The following is a 17,655-nucleotide window of genomic DNA, read 5'->3' on the forward strand; positions in this document are numbered from 1 at the left end:
AGTGACTGTCCAGATATCCGATCGAAGCAGGACACTGACAGCAGCTTCTTCCGAATGCACAGGTGTCCGGCAGTAGTGACTGACGTCAGTAAGCCCTTAATGAATTTTTATTTAAAGCTGCAATGTGGGGATCACGCAGGTTAAGAGAGGGGTCCCTATAGTGCCGCTTTAAATAAAAATTCATTAATGGCGCACTGACATCAGGCACTACTGCCGGACACCTGTGCATTTAGAAGAAGCTCCTGACAGTGTTCTGGTACAATCGAAAATCTGGACAGTCGCTGATCAGGTAAGTCTGTGTATATTCTTGTTGTTGTCTTCTGAAATCGTTTTTCTTTTGTAGGTGTCCTCAGCGTCGGATTTACTAGCATCGGCGAAGCGTACCCCACCCGGGGATCCAGTGTCAGGCAATGCAGAGAGGGGAGGCAGAGGAGGAGCAGCGTGAAAGGAAGATGAGTCTTGCAGCCACATTGAGTATAGATTGGAGGGGGGCAAGACGGGAGTGGGGGAGGCCAGTAAGGAGTAGGTTGCAATAATCAAGGCGGGAGATGATGAATGTGTAGATGATAGATTTGGTGGCAACCTGAGAGAGGAATGGCTGGATGCGGGCGATATTGCGTAGTTGGAAGTGACAGGCTTGGGCCAGGGATTGAATGTGGGGAGCAAAAGAGAGAGAGAGTAGTTGAGGGTGACACCCAGGCAGCGGAGTTAGGTGACAGAAGAGATGGTTGTGTTGTTAACAACGATAGAGAGGTCATGGTGAGAGGGGAGTCCAGCGGGAGGAAAGACAATGAGTTCAGTTTTAGAGATGTTAATTTTGAGAAAGCACGAGGACATCCAGGAGGAGATGGCGGAGAGGCAGTCAGATACACTAGAGAGGAGGGTGGAGTTGAATGTCGTTAGCATAAAGGTGATACTGAAGACCGAAGGAGGAGATGAGAGCACCAAGGGAGGAAGTATAGAGTGAAAAGAGTAGAGGGCTGAGAACAGAGCCCTGCGGGACTCCTACAGGGAGAGGGGAGGGTGTGGAGGAAGAACCATATGTGGATACGAAGAAGGAGTGGTTGGTGAGGTATGAGGTGAACCAGCCATGGACAGATCCACAGAGGCCGAGAGAGAGAAGAGTTTGCAGCAGGAGGGGGTGGTCCACTGTGTTGAATGCTGCAAAGAGGTCAAGGAGCATGAGTAGGGAGAAGTGACCCCTGGATTTGGCTGATAGGAGATCATTAGTAACTTTGGCCAGGGCAGTTTCGGTGGAGTGGAGGGGGCGTTAACCGGTTTGGAGAGGGTCGAGGAGGGAATTGTCTGAAAGATGTCTGATGAGGCGGCTGCAGACAATCCGCTCAAGTAATTTGGAGGCATAGGGGAGAAGTGAGATAGGGCGATAATTAGCAAGAGAGGTGGGGACGAGATTAGTTTTTTTTGAGGGTAGGAGAGATAAGTGCGTGTTTAATTGAGGAGGGGACTACACCAGAGGAGAATGATAGGTTGAAAAGGTGTGCAAGTTAAGAGCAGGCATAGGGATAGAGAGAGCGAAGGAGGTAAGAGGGGATGGGATCGAGAGGACAGGTAGAGAGTGGAGAGGAAAGAATAAAGGAGCGAACTTCATCACCCGATGTAGGGCAATGTGATTTTTATGTGATTTTAGAAAAAAAAATAGGGATTTTTAAAAGAAATAGAGATCCAAAACCAAGACACGCAAGGGCGGTTTTGCCAAAACCAAAACCAAGACCAAAACATGAAGTTAATCCAAATCCAAAAGCAAAACCAGAACACAGGGGTCAGTGAACATCTCTAATTTATAGTTGTGATAGAGCATGTCCTGGATCAACTTTATATTTCAAGTGTAAAATTAAAGTTATGAAGTATTTGTGTGCTACATGAAAAAACACCCAGTATTTTCTTTCTGTGCAAAATAATAAACTAATTTGCACCCCTTGCACTGTAACATGGTTTGTGCAAGAGAAAACGTACTCCTTTTTTTATTTTACTTTCCTTAATGACTCAGGACCTTGGTGCAATTGAAGCATCAGGACTTTGCAACTGAAAATGGCTTATTGCATTGCAAAACTTAATACATACAAAAGTTTACCATGTTTTCACTCAACTAATAAGGGCATTTGTCAGCATCCGTGCGCCAGTGATTTGAATCATAATGAAAGTAGAATGAAAGATTTAAAAATTAGGTGGAAGACAATCATCTTGTTATCTGTGACACACACTTACAAAACAGATTTACAGAACTTCTTATAAATGTGCTGTATTGATCTGTCCAGTATTTAAGCAGGTAATGTGACAATAATCTGTTGGAATCTGGTATAATTAAACCAGCCAATATCAATTGATCAGTTTCCCTTATTTTTCCTAATCAGCAGCATGAACTAGGCTATAAAGTCCAGCTGTTATAGTCACTGCCCCCTTCCTATGTCTATAGATCCCATTGTGTTAGAGGCTGACAGCAGACCAGATGAACTGATCAGACATACAGGACACTGCTAAACATGGATGCTTACAATGTGTTTCTGGGAAAAACCAAATCAACGTTTAGTACGAACAATAAATATGTACGCTGTGGACTGGCTGAATTTTTGGGTTGCCTCATATTAATTGTAAGTAATGAATGTCTTATTGTGCTAAGTGTTGTTTGCAAATGAAACTAAATAAGTGGATTTCATTTTTGTTTTGTTTTTTTTGTTGCTTAATTGTATTTGGTAGAAGATGATTTAATAGATCTTTTATTCTCTTTGATTGAACTGTATGCTGAGAATCCATTATATAAGTGCTTTACTTAATTAAAAGAGAAATGCTTGTTTTCAACATACTTATTTTCTGTTTATGCTATTTCTACCTAAACCTCAAGAATAGTGACATTTCTGCTATAGGCATATAATTGAAAACTTAATGTAGAGTGCGTCTTGTAACAATGTTGCATATAACAGATCTTTATTGGCTATAGTAGCTGTATGCATTCCTTCCACCAGGGGGCTATAACCTGTCCTGTTCCTTCCTAGCTGTTTGGCTGTGGTTCTGTGGCTCAGATGGAGTTGAGTGGTTTTGCCAAAGCCCAGTTCCTAAGTGTCAATATGGCGTTTGGCTTTGCAGTCATGGCTGGGGCCTATGTGTGTGGTGGAGTGTCAGGTAAGATTCTTCATATGGGATATACACTATTGATATTCCTTTTTATTTAGTCATAAAGCAACAAGTGTTTGTAGCTGGATTGCTGAAAGATAATTATTTTTATTTTGTAAAGTGTGAATAGGCCTTATTGGTTCCATGCTCGTCAACTTATGAAACTAATTTTGAGACACTTTGCTGTTGTGTTAAATGTTCTCCACTGACCTAAGCACTACACCTCCCAACACAACTTCCCTACTGCCTTATAATACCAGTCTAATATACTTTATCCAGACATAGGACTACATCCACCCCCTTTACCCTCCAAACATGACCTGACCACTGGGCATGATCACAATGCAGTGTGCTACAATATGGATACTCGTTTTTGAATCAATCTATATATAGGAATACTACAAAAATCTGAATAGAACTGTAAATCGTAATGATTTTTGTGAACAGTGTTCTGTGGTAGTCAAGATAATTCCACAGCACTGTATAGAAGAAAAGGTAGATGTAGCTTTTACATATAGCAGTCAGTGAAGAGAACCCGAGGGAGAGGGGGAGATTGACTGATCGGTGAAGAAAGTAAGCGAGATAGGTCGAAGAGATAGAAGAAATTAGAATTCAGAAGAAGAAAATATTGATAGCAAGGTATAGTTTACAAAACTGAATTTGAGTGTCTGGGCTTCACCAGTAAGTCTGTAACGGCTGCCAAACAAGAGAGAATATGAAAGGAGGGGGTCCCACCCTCCAGGGTAGGAACAGTACACACCCAAAAAAATCTATGGAGTCCCCAGACGCCTAGTCATATGAGAGTATACACAGTTGTAAAGTGTAAACAAATGACAGATCATGGATCTTAATAGTAATGTGTATAATTAAACACAAATACAAGATCGCTAATGATATAAGCGATCAAATCCAATATAGATAACAAAAAATATACCAATTCCTTGGAAGGTCATTCTATGCACAATGGTAAGCGTTTGTCAAGAGCATTTCAAAAGTACAAATAAGAATCATAAAACACGAGGAATACACAGTCTCTCTCCAAGGCTAATGTGTACTTCATGCATGAAGGGAAAAAGGGGGAAAACATAAATGAAAAAGGTAGATCAAAAGCTTCCAGAAAGTCCGAATATTCCGCTTCTTTTCTGGAAGCTCTTTATCTACCTTTATCATTTGTTTTCCCCTTTTTTTTCCTTATTTGTACTTTTGAAATGCTCTTGACAAACGCTTACCATTGTGCATAGAATGACCTTCCGAGGAGTTGGTATATTTTTTGTTATCTATATTGGATTTGATCGCTTATATCATTAGCGATCTTGTTTATTTACCCATTAGGTGGATACCTTTTGAGTTGAATTACACGAGCATACTTATGCTTATTGCTGCAGTGTATGGTTCTACCTTAGACCTTTACTGTTTACACAGCAATTTTACCTGTATTTGTGTTTAATTATACACATTACTATTAAGATCCATGTTCTGTCATTTGTTTACACTTTACAACTGTGTATACACTCATATGATTAGGCACCTGGGGACTCCATAGATTTTTATTTGGTGTGTACAGCAAGGTATAGTTATCTAACAGTAAATCATTAGTTGTCATTAAGTCTGTCATTAAATTAAGGAGTTAATTATACTATTAGCAGTCTGTGAACTAAGAGTTTCTGCCCTGTCTTGATGAAGTGGGGAAACAAAGTGACAGATACTTTAGAAATAAGAGGAAGCATTGAAGATGGGGGAGCCTGGAGTCTAATGCCTGCAAAGGATTTGGTCCCTGTGCATAACTTGCTCAGATAATTCAAGTCTGAGAGTAACCTTTTAGCTAAAAACACGGGCATCAGCACTTTACACGCTTCTGCTCTAGGAGCATGAACAGCTGGATAGGATAATGGTTGTGGGGCCGACTAGCTTGTCCAGTGCTAGGGGAACGCCAAACTCGCTGGCGTAGGCCTGGAAACATGATGTGATCAACTTGTAGACAGGAGACTTTGTGGGACCAGCAGAAAATTGTGATCATTCTGTTCCCTGTAGCCAGATTCTGTCTTGGTCATCCACCCTAATAAGAAACTAAAATCATCATAAAAATGGAAAGGAGATTACACAGCCCAGGGAACGGCGGTAGCTGAAAAAATATTGCCTTGTGAACCTCGAGCCTAGTAGAGGAAAGCAGAGGGGGGGGGGGGGGGCAGGATCTGAAAGTCGACTCTACGTCTGCCAGTAGAGTGACTTGGTACTGAAATATCTTGCCATAGTCAAAGAATGTGTAAACCAAAGGGTGGAAATTAAGGATCTCTAGCATTGCTGACCACATCTCCTGATAGGAGATGTGATAAATCCCCCTGAACACCCCCTCACCCATGTCTGTGTTGGTATATGAACCACACCGAAAGGTGAGACCCAATCCTGGAAGGGTCCAGCCTTGGGTCTATGTCGTCTTCCTAGTCTAGTTCTCCTGCACCACCTTCCTATGCTCCAAAACCAAAGTCTTCTCCCTCCCACAGTGATAACCATAAAACCTTGGGGAAATCCCCCTAAAAAGGTAAACTCACCCCAACTGTTATTAGACTATCGGGTGAGCTACCTCTTCCAGCCGCACTGTGGTGGAGCCCTACCTTCATATATGGCAAGGATGTATTTAAAGAGGTGTGTTCCTGGGGAGCCCTTGGCCAACACAGGCAGTAAGGTGACTATTGCATATATTCTCTCCTACATCTAATTTTTATTAGGCATCGGACAAATGTAGCACAATGAGCACGTATGCATCTCTAGTGGTCATGTGACTACTGGGCCTAGATTTAAGATGCAGAACAGGCCACCAGTCCACCTACGTAACAGTTAGAATTAATACACATCCCAGGATTTTTTTTAATTTGGAATGTTGACAGGTACGATACAATTCTATACATAGGACACTATACCTACCTACTAACAATTGGACATAACGTAAAACTATTTTTTACACTTTATACAGACACGGAACACTATACCCCATCAATAGACATGTCCACTGTTGGTAATATCATTCCATTAACTTAATAAATGACCATAAAGAAATGTTATGCTAACATACTCCACAAGACCTGACTTTCTATCCCCCTGACCTTTTAACTCTAACAACAAAACTGATAAAAACAAAGTCAAACAAGTTAAGAGGTCCTTAAACAATTGACCATTGGGATAGAGCTTAGAAACCTTTAATTTGCCTTTTAAAAACAAGTCAGCAGTTTTTTTAGGTTCTGAAGCTGGGTACACACTACAGGGTTATCATCCAATTATCGTGTAGCTCATGCGATAAGTGATTTGGTAAGATTCGCATTAGTGTGTACTTCCACGATCCTGTTTTATCATACCAAAACACATGTGATTTTTTAGAAGTTTATAAAATACCGATGAACAATGTCAGATAAATGTGGAAGCGTATGCACTCACGACCAACAGTGTAGGCAGATATCTGTAGAGCTTACAGAGTCACGATCTTTTCAGCAGATGGTTAGGACAGATGAAGATCACAGATCTGAAGATAAATTGTGTAACTGTGTACACAGAAATCTGCAAGATTATCGGGACTTTCAGTCCTTGGTAAAATCGTTAGAGATCACATTTGCAGTAATTTTCTGTAGTGTGCACCGAGCTTTAGTTTGTCCCATTCAAAGGTCATTTTGTCTACACAGGTATCTCTACGAGCTGTTTGCTCTTTATCTGATACTCTAATTGTGTTTATATTGTGTTCTATTTTGTCCTTCCATACCCTGACCTAACGGTAGACTGCAGTGTTTCAGACCTCACAGTAGTTCATGTTTTGTGGATTACCTCATAAGATCCCCCAGTAATCTATGAAATAGATCTTGTGGAAATGTAATAAAACTACATTGCTGACAAATGTCTTTAATTTCCGGAGACTGTCCTATATTTTAGAAACAAATTACCCTGAAACTTCTCCCCTCCAGAGTTCTTGAAGTGATCAGCACAGCTCCTCCTTCTAGAGATTGCATTCAATCTTCATCGTATCACCAGAGCTGTAGACTTGAATATTTATTGCACATAAGCATTTAAAGTGAAGAAAATTGAATTCCAACAAAGGTCGGTAAACATACCGATAGGGACTTTAACACCGTAACGCCCACCAAGACTACAGTGTCTCATGAGCTTGGATGAATCTGCACAGCGGTAAAATGTATGTTGAAATTGGTTTAAAATGTAGTATGCGCATATTATGCGTTGGTCCTAATCACGGTTGTAGTTGTTCTGACCTTTGCATATTTAGGGTCTGGTGTGAGACCTATGATTACTGCACATGTACGGCAAGAGGTTGACACTTGGTCAATTTAAGATGCTTAACAGTATTCATGACCAATCAAATGCCACCTTCAGTAGCAGGGAACACTGCCTTCCATTCTGAAACCTGCTGTGAGAAGCAACTACTGGCATCTTGTAAAATATGATTTATAATTCACTTTTCCTGTATAGACTCATGGCATGTTGCATTGTTTATACACTGATTTCTTGGTCCATGCTGTATGTAGCCTAGATCCAGCTATCGTCTATGTACAAGAGTGTAATGCAATCTCCATCTTGTCTTACTCTGTAGGTGCCCACCTCAATCCAGCGGTGTCCCTCTCCATGTACCTCCTCCAGAAGATCACGTGCAGACTAATGCTGGTCTACTGCTTGGCACAATTCCTTGGATGTTTTGTTGGTGCTGCCCTGGTATTTGCTCTGTATTTTGGTAAGGCTCCATGTAGTTTTCAATTCTCATAACTAGTTCAGTCTGCTGAATGGGACTCCATGCCCACCTTATAATGCAATAGTCGTCACGTTCTTGCCTGCTGCTGTTAAGAGAGAACTTTCACATGTGCAATCTTCACACCTGAATGATGCAAACAGAAGGGACCATGTTCTCTAATCTGTTGCATCTTATTCCTTTCTGAATAAACAGTCGTGTTGGAGTTCTGATCCTTTGTATTGACATTCTGCTGAATGATTGTTGCTACCTCTCTGCATCTTGTAAATTCCTACACAATGCAGGCATGGACCAGGTGGTCTAGAGCATGGAGTTTGGGTAATGAGATATTGTACTGGCATAGAAGCTGTTTAGCCAAGCTTTCATGTAACAAGGTGTCTGAGAATGTGACTGCTAGGTATTGGTAATTATGAAGCCTCCGTTGCAAACATTGTATACATTCTGTGCAATCTCTTGCTGGTTTTGTTTCATTGTGATCTAGACGCCCTGCATGCATACAGTGGTGGGGAATGGTCTGTATCTGGACCTCGGGCAACTGCTGGGATATTTGCATCCTATCCGTCAGAACATCTGAGTGTCCTCAATGGATTTACGGATCAGGTAAGATGTGATTTACATCATGCTGGGGGCATCTTTAGGTAGGACAACCTGACTTATTCAGAACTGCTGCTTGGATCGTCCAGGATTGAGTTATTGTAGGTGAATGGCTCTGAGGGAAAACATAAATATGATACAACACTATCTCAATTATAATTGCATAGTAGAGTTGAAAGCGTGCATTCCAAATTTAACCCTATAGGGCAAGCAAAACCCCAGCGGTAGGGAGAAATGTGCAGTCTGAATAATTCTCTGGATTAATCCCCCTCGACATGTAATAGATACTCTTAAGAAAGGCATCCAATGTACTTTTTAAATAGATTCAAAGAATTGTCACTCAGCCCATCTATTGCAGTTCCATGACCTGACTACCCTTACAGATAAGAATGCTTTCCATGCTGATGGATTTTGAGGGTAAACTCATCTGGAAAAGTCACAATTGACTGAATCCAGTGACTTGAACATGGTTCATAAATTGGCTACATTGTTTCTAATGTTCATGGTCTATTGTTTAAGGAAACTAGTTTATGGAAGACTATACTTTGTAGTGAACAGTTACAGGTAGTTTGGAGGAAAGGAAAACCATACGATTGAAAGATGCTCATTGCCTCACTGTGAGCCAGACTTGGCCGTCCTGTTGTACTCTGGATGCAGAGCTACATGTCCTGTCAACTTCAAATCTGCTGTAGTAAAGTCTACACACTGTATATGTCCTTTATTCTATTAATCACCTCATATAATGGTTTGCTTTTATGTATATTTACCTAAGTGAATTTTGTTTTGTGTTTTTTCCCTGTTCGCTTCTGCACCAAACCCATATGTAGTTCCTGTAATAGCTATTCTCCCTTTCTACTTGATCTGCCCTCAGGTGATTGCCACAGCTGCCTTGATGATCTGCATTCTGGCCATTATAGATGAATCTAACAACGCTGCACCTCGTGGTCTTCAACCCTTTGTGATTGGCCTTGTAGTTCTACTAGTTGGTCTGTCAATGGGTTTCAACTGTGGGTACCCCATTAATCCAGCCCGGGACCTGGCACCTCGTATCTTCACAGCAATGGCTGGCTGGGGCCTTGAAGTCTTCAGGTAACATCTGATGTCCTTGTGCTCTAGTCATGCATTCATCTATATCTGGCCCAGCCAACCTGTGGCTCTCCAGGTGATGTGAAACCACAAGTCCCAGCATGCTTTTCCAGCTGATGGCCAGCTGATAGTTGGCAAGGCATGATGGGATATCTGGAGAGCCACAGGTTGGCCACGCCTGATCTAAATCTTCTAGTGTTAGATCAAGTTTGTGTACAGGTTCAGTAGACAGGTGGAGATGTTAAAGCTTGTAACTTCTGTTACCCTACATTAGGCTAAATATGTTGTCTGTTTCTGGCAGGGCTGGTGACCATTGGTGGTGGGTGCCTGTATTGGGGCCAATGGTAGGAGGACTGGTGGGTACACTGATCTACGAACTTCTCATTGGAATCCATCATCCAACTGCATCCCGTAAGGACGAATCTCAAGAAGAGGGCGGGGTGACTCGCCCACCAGTGTACGAGTTGGTTCAGTCTGCAGCATAAAATCGTATATTGTTCTGTGGTGTTTCGGAGAAAAACTGTATCTTAGCCTGGACACAGGCGAGTAATACAGTGTTAATACTACAACTTTTATAAACCCATTAGGCCAGTGTGATCCTTTATATCCATTATTTTACTCTTGTGTATTGAACCAAAAAAAACAAAAAACTTTAGCTTGCTGGTTGTAGGAGTGTAATACAATGTAGTGTTAAGGTAACGTGTACAGATAGTAGGATTTTACTCTATACAAGAACCAACAAAAATAGATTACCCAGAACATTGTGAGGAATCAGTGTTCATTCTCTATCAAAACTTCATTCCTTTACTTAACAAGAACGTAAAACCAGATTACAAAAGTACACCATTACAAGAAGCCATTATAATTTGTATTCTGTAATTATGTTAATGGTAAATTTGAGGCATAGTTGGTCATTCCAGTGGCCTCTAGACACCGGCTTCAGTGTGTAGTTGCTGACCAACTTGCTTCAAATTACAACAGCGATACCTCCAAATGATACTGTATTATGCTCCTAACATAGAATATAGGCTTTCTTTGCTTCTAAAAACTTGGCCTTTAAATATAGGATTCTATTTCTTTGTTCATTTAGACAGGCAAAGTTCTACAGATAACTTTATTTGTACATCAATGGTTCGAAGGTAAAATGAGAACTTCTAGAACAGTTCTCTCTAGTAGCCATAATTAGGATCCATTGAAATTCCATTTATAATGTGTTTTTTTTGCAGAAACTTACTTAACTAAGCCACTAAGGAAAGGGTTAAAAAAAAATTAAATCCTATAATGTCCTTTATAGACTGAAAGCCGTATTCATGCAGTGTTGGTCCAAACTACTTGGCCCCAGGGCCATAAAATCCAATCTTGTAATAATGTATGTCAATGTCTTCTGTCTACTGATTTTTATCTTGTTTTGTTAATCGCTAGTCTTTTGTAGTAACCAACAGCCAGCTTTTTTTACTCCTAAACCTTTCGGATGAAATGCTTTTATTGTCCAGTTTAGAATGTGCATATTAAAGAATTAAACCCATATATTGATTTTGAAAGAAGCCAAACTGTTTTTTTATTGTTTGTGTTTACAAATGTGAATAAAGTGAACATGACATCTTATTTTGAGAGAATAATCCATCATTGGTGTCATCCTGTCTTAAAGAATCTGGGCATAAAACAGGTCCAGGATCGTTACACCAACAAAGTTGGCAAATCTGAGACTACAAATGATCTTTGGTGCAATTGGAGGGACGCAGAGGTCACGCCTCCCTTTGTGGTCTTCATTGGAGAGACCATGTTGGAATGAGCACAGTGTGCAGCTTGGTCCATGATTGGATAGTAGGTGACTGTCTGCTCATCAACCAACAGCCCACTGTCCATAGGTCTGATGTGGGCTGCTTGGATTGGGGCTCTTCTCCCTGGGTTATATTACCCTGACTGAGCTCTGCTCTGTATCATAGTTATATTCTGAGGTAATTCAGTATATTACCCTGACTGAGCTCTCCTCTGTATCATACAGTTATATTCTGAGGTAATTCAGTATATTACCCTGACTGAGCTCTCCTCTGTATCATACAGTTATATTCTGAGGTTATTCAGTATATTACCCTGACTGAGCTCTCCTCTGTATCATAGTTATATTCTGAGGTTATTCAGTATATTACCCTGACTGAGCTCTCCTCTGTATCATAGTTATATTCTGAGGTTATTCAGTATATTACCCTGACTGAGCTCTGCTCTGTATCAGTTATATTCTGAGGTACTTTCTCCCTCAGATGAGTCCCGTTACCCGACTCCCTGACTGTCACTCTCCAACCACTATTGTTGTGAGCAACTTGTCCACGCCCTCCGTTGCGATCAACGGTTCCTTGCGTCTCTCCTCTGGGTGCTACTGCCGGGGTCACTCTGTCACCAGGAGGTGTCAATAACAACGTTTCCACCATTTCTGCACATACCTCAGGAGCTCTGTAGCTGTAGTCCGCCACCTCCACCAGAGCAAAGGCTTTTCCTACTTTGAAAAAGTTAATTTTCCTAGTGTACCCTTTAGTGTGAAATAGAGGAGGAACAGTTATATTAATGTAACACTCAGCCAATGCCCTGCACTACTACAATACCAACACCAGTCACCTACTGCAAAATATGCTGCAGTAACCTTGGGTACAGTAACTATATCCCTCAGTTGTGTTCACTGTTGGTGCTCCGCAAACCCTGACTGAACATGCCTTAAATGTCTATCTCTCTATTACATCGCTCCATCTGATGCTGCTTACTCAATTATGACTTCTGGACAAATAGGTGAAATAGCAAATCAAAAATATTTAATGTAAAACAATTTGTGTTAAATTCACGTGCGTTTCCAACGCAAATTAAGCACGTGTAAATGGATGTTAAAATACAAATCATTGTACCAAATTGGGCTAAATGTGTTTTATGTGTATAATTTGTAATCAACTTTTCTTTTTGGGGCAACACGGTGGCTTAGGGGTTAGTACTTCTGCTGTACAGCACTGGGGGTCATGAGTTCAATTCCCACTCCTGCCTGCTCCCTGCGCTCGGCCAATGACCGTCGTCGCTCCTCCACTCTAATCACCTCTTCCCATTCCAGAATCCAAGACTTCTCCCGAGCTGCCCCCCTTCACTGGAATGACCTCCCTCGCTCCGTCCGTCTCTCTCCCACTCTAAGCTCCTTCAAACGGGCACTAAAAACCTACCTGTTCCTCAAAGCCTACCATCCTTCCTCCTAACCCGCTCTCACCTCCCTCCTCCTGTCCCCTCTTCTCTCCTTTACATCATCTGGCCCCTTTGTACCTGAGTCTTGTTCACCCTCCCTTAGGATGTAAGTTCATTCGAGCAGGGCCCTCCTTCCTCCTGTGTCCTTACCTACTCTTCTGCTCCGTCTTTTCTGCATTAGGCTGCTTGGAGCTTCCGAAGCTTTGGTATTTTTGTTTACTGCTCAGTAATATTTTACCCTGTACTGTCTATTGTTTGTGCATTGTACGGCGCTGCGGAACTCTTGTGGCGTCTAACAAATAAAGGATAATAATAATTACTGGCCATGGCCATATCTGTCTGGAGTTTGTATGTTCTCCCCGCGTTTGTGTGGGTTTCCCCTGGGTGCTCCGGTTTACACCCACACCCAAAAACATACTGGTAGGTTAATTGGCTGCTAACATAATGTGTGTGTGTGTGTGTGTGTGTGTGTGTGTGTTAGGGAATTTAGACTGTAAGCCCCAATAGGGCAGCGACTGATGTGAGTGAGTTTTCTGTACAGCGCTGCAGAATTAGTGGCGCTATATAAATGATGATGCATTTCAATGTGGCTGAAGCGCGCTAGTGCAGTTAGAAAGTGCGTTCATCTTGTGGAAAGAGTGTTGTAACATAGGCACCAATGATCCCTATCCTTGCAATACAACTGTTATGCTTAGATTAAAAGTTTATTTGAATAAAGCCATCTTTAATATTGACTCAGTGCTTTAGATTGTAAGCGCTAGTGAGCAGGGCTCTTTCCTCCTGTTCTCATTAGCTATAACTTTTGCTCACCATCTGCGCACCGCGGCGTTCCTTAACCCCGGCTAACTGCTGGGTTTAGGACTATTATCAAAGAACATAATCCTGTTGTCCGTATGGGCTATCAAAACACATCAAGAACATTACACTGCCCATAAGAACCTGAAACACCTATGACCACCTATACATTGTGCCTACTGCACCAGAAGATGCATCAAGGTCGATTTGATGGAAAATGGAAATTAAGCACTTTTCCTGCACAGAAAACCGGGGCTCAAGGGGCGTGTTATTTACAGAACATTCTTAGACATTTACAAACATGAATAATACTTCACAGGAGTTCAAGAGTAGCATTAACAAATATAAAACATAGTGTTGGAACAGTTTAAATATTTACATAAAAATTACATCCTGGTTCATGAATTATTTAACGCACAATGTGATTTTTAAAAAATTATACATCAATAAAAAAAATGAGTGATAACAATAAACATTTGTGACTAAGGAGCATTCACAATATGTTTCATCAGTCTTGTCACTAGCTAAACTGCAGAATCTTGCAAACAATAATGAATGCTGATAATACATAGAAAATGTGCATTGGTGTTATTATGAATAACTAAAACAATGATAACTTTTTGTGTGCACTTTTTTCAGCTTTTAAAAATAAAAACCCATAGGGACAAGGGAGTAACAATAAGGGGTGCGGCAGCTATGGGATCCGGAAATCGCGAGTTGCCCCCAAGCCCACATACTGAAGCATTGTTTCCCCTGCTCTGCTCTTTTCAAACCTCTGGTGACTGCACATCTGGAAGGTACAAAGCTTAGAACAGGGCAGGAGGGCCCGGAGGTGAGAGTGGCATGTTCTGCTCCTACATAGGGAGGTCAGAAATATAAATAAATTGCAGAGTTACTTCTTGTTGCATAGAGTTATGAGGTCATAGGGCCTCACTGCACACCTCGAAACACCTGATTTTTCCACCACTATGAATGGATGATTTGCCCAGGTCTCTTTGCTCTCAGGAAATGCCTTTGCACAGGGGCTAGCGGGACAAAACTGGTCTCGGCAGCCCATGAGGAACATTTTAAAGTAAAAAAAAATGCATGTAGCCCAGTGATCCAGCCCAAGGAAGCCCACTCTGGGTCCAACCCCCGAGCCCAGCCAGCCCCGGCCCTTTCATTAAAAGAATCTTGTCGTCCTTTCTCCTAAATTACTGCTCAGCTTAGCCTCATTGATAGCTTATATTAATTAAATGCATTTCTCCATCAAAGTGCGCAAAATAGGTCCAACTAAAAGTAGAGATGAGCGGGCTCGGATTGCGCTAATCCGAGCCCACCCGAACAGTGCGGACCCGGCGGGATCCGAGCACTGTTCGGGTATTTCCAGCGGGCAAAAAAAATGAAACAGAGGCTTTGACGTCGGATCTCGCGAGACTCGGATTGCATAAATTCCCCGCTTGCGGCCGCCATCTTCATTCGGGCTCAGATCAGCGACGAGGGAGGTTGTAGTTTGTAGTGGTGCTCCTGTGTCCTGTGTCCTGTCACTCTGTCCTGCTTAATCCAGTGGTTACTTTGTCCTGTGCTCTGTCCTGCTGATCAGTCCAGTGGTGCCTTTGTCCAGTGCTCTGTCCTGTGCTCTGTCCTGCTGAGTCCAGTGGTGCTTTGTCCAGTGCTCTGTCCTGCTGAGTCCAGTGGTGCTTTGTCCAGTGCTCTGTCCTGCTGAGTCCAGTGGTGCTTTGTCCAGTGCTCTGTCCTGCTGAGTCCAGTGGTGCTGTGTCCTGTGCTCTGTCCTGCTGAGTCCAGTGGTGCTTTGTCCAGTGCTCTGTCCTGCTGAGTCCAGTGGTGCTTTGTCCAGTGCTCTGTCCTGCTGAGTCCAGTGGTGCTTTGTCCAGTGCTCTGTCCTGCTGAGTCCAGTGGTGCTTTGTCCAGTGCTCTGTCCTGCTGAGTCCAGTGGTGCTTTGTCCAGTGCTCTGTCCTGCTGAGTCCAGTGGTGCTTTGTCCAGTGCTCTGTCCTGCTGAGTCCAGTGGTGCTTTGTCCAGTGCTCTGTCCTGCTGATCAGTCCAGTGGTGCTTTGTCCAGTGCTCTGTCTTGCTGAGTCAAGTGGTGCTTTGTCCAGTGCTCTGTCCTGTGCTCTGTCCTGCTGATCAGTCCAGTGGTGCTGTGTCCTGTGCTCTGTCCTGCTGATCAGTCCAGTGGTGCTTTGTCCAGTGCTCTGTCTTGCTGAGTCAAGTGGTGCTTTGTCCAGTGCTCTGTCCTGTGCTCTGTCCTGCTGAGTCCAGTGGTGCTGTGTCCTGTGCTCTGTCCTGCTGAGTCCAGTGGTGCTGTGTCCTGTGCTCTGTCCTGCTGAGTCCATTGTTATTAAAAAATTATAAAAAAAAGAAAAAAAAAGAAATAAATTTTTTCTACTGCAATATATAAATACGTTCACTGTTCCTGCAGTCCAGTAAGTTTGTATGTTCTCCCCGTGTTTGCGTGGGTTTCCTCTGGGTGCTCCGGTTTCCTCCCACACTCAAAAACATACTGGTAGGTTAATTGGCTGCTAACAAATTGAAACGCGTATGTTAGGGAATTTAGACTGTAAGCCCCAATGGGGCAGGGACTGATGTGAATGAGTTCTCTGTATAGCACTGCGGAATTAGTGGCGCTATATAAATAAATGGCGATGATATCAAGAAACCGCAAATGCCAGGGCATACATATAGTAGCGGAGAGCTGCACAGTCGTTTGTATTACTGCTGCAAATCACTTTTCTATGAAGGAGATTTTTATTTCATGCGTAATGGATCCGGAGCCTGTCCCAAAAAGTCAAAAAGCACCAGCTGAAGGTAAGCACCTAAGTAAGGGATTATTGTTCTGTTACGTACATTGGTAACGTCTTACTTCTCCAGCAGTCTCTCAGAGTCTACACGAGGGAAGAAACTAGGAAAACCCACAATGGAGTACGTGGCTCCATGATCCACTGCTAGTCACATAGACCAGTCTCTACATGGATTGTATACCACAGGCCAGAGATGATATCTCAGCCTCCTGAGCTATGTACTTATTAATTGAATCAAAGTCTTTGCAAGGAATTAAGTCAGGTTGTAAATAAGTTTGGAGTCTGATAATTTACCAGGGCCCTCTTATTAGAGGGCCCTGGTAAATTAGAACCCATGTGAATGTAATGAATCGCCTGTAAGTGATGAAATGGAAATAAAATATATTCAAAGCCTTTTAGTAGATGTAGTTGAGGACTCGTTTAAACCTAGATACACCCACAAAATCCAAATGTGGGATGCTTTCTTTGAGGATAATCCATGGAATGCAGGATCTTCTAGTGCATAGTCCTAAAAGCTGGTAAGTTACTCAGATACATGAGTGAAGGATAAACTACATTATATATTTAGTGAGGGGTTACCCGTCTTTATTCAGTTGAGCAATGAGTTAACCCACTAGTGAGGGCTCACATTGAGGATAGTGGCAACTAGTTTGGTTATATATCCGAGTCGGATTTGGTCAACCAGTGGTTCTCCAGCTGTTGACCTACTTGTCTTGGCAAGGTTTGCTGTGGAGACGTGGGTTGCTTTTGCTGTAAATGATGGTGGAAACAAGTGGTAACTGTTCTTGTAATGGCTTCTAACTTTTACTCTACCCCCAGGTGACTGCCACATCTGCCTTGATTATCTGTATTCTGGCCATTATAGATGAAGAAAACAACGCTGCCCCTCGTGGTCTTCAACCTTTTGTGATTGGCCTTGTAGTACTACTAGTTGGTCTGTCCATGGGCTTCAACTGTGGGTACCCCATTAATCCAGCCCAGGACCTGGCACCTCGTATCTTCACAGCGATTGCTGGCTGGGGCCTTGAAGTCTTCAGGTAACATCTGCTCTCCTAATGTTCTAGCATTGCATTCATCTAAATCATCTAATTTTAGCTTCACTTTTTCGTGAACAGCTTCAGTAAAGCAATATAATGGCTTATTTGTTACTGGCAGGGCTGGCGACCATTGGTGGTGGGTGCCGGTATTGGGGCCGATGGTAGATGGACTGGTGGGTACGCTGATTTATGAACTTTTCATTGGAATCCACCACCCGACTGCCTGCAACAAGGAGGAACCTGCAGAAGATGGTAA

At 42.4% G+C, this 17,655-nt stretch overlaps 1 protein-coding gene across 1 annotated transcript; it reads left to right on the forward strand.

The window, feature by feature from the left end:
* Positions 1-2,408: 2,408 nt before the first annotated feature.
* On the forward strand, positions 2,409-11,158 carry LOC142139584 (aquaporin-3-like). Its single transcript, XM_075197310.1, has 7 exons — positions 2,409-2,609; positions 3,012-3,138; positions 7,718-7,855; positions 8,352-8,470; positions 9,336-9,553; positions 9,852-10,469; positions 10,501-11,158. Exons 1-6 carry the CDS (start codon positions 2,502-2,504, stop codon positions 10,033-10,035), a joined length of 894 nt encoding a protein of 297 aa, XP_075053411.1. The 5' UTR covers positions 2,409-2,501; the 3' UTR covers positions 10,036-10,469; positions 10,501-11,158.
* The last annotated feature ends 6,497 nt before the right edge of the window (positions 11,159-17,655 follow it).

The sequence above is a fragment of the Mixophyes fleayi genome, chromosome 2, assembly GCF_038048845.1.
Source record: "Mixophyes fleayi isolate aMixFle1 chromosome 2, aMixFle1.hap1, whole genome shotgun sequence".
Taxonomy (NCBI): Eukaryota; Metazoa; Chordata; class Amphibia; order Anura; family Limnodynastidae; genus Mixophyes; species Mixophyes fleayi.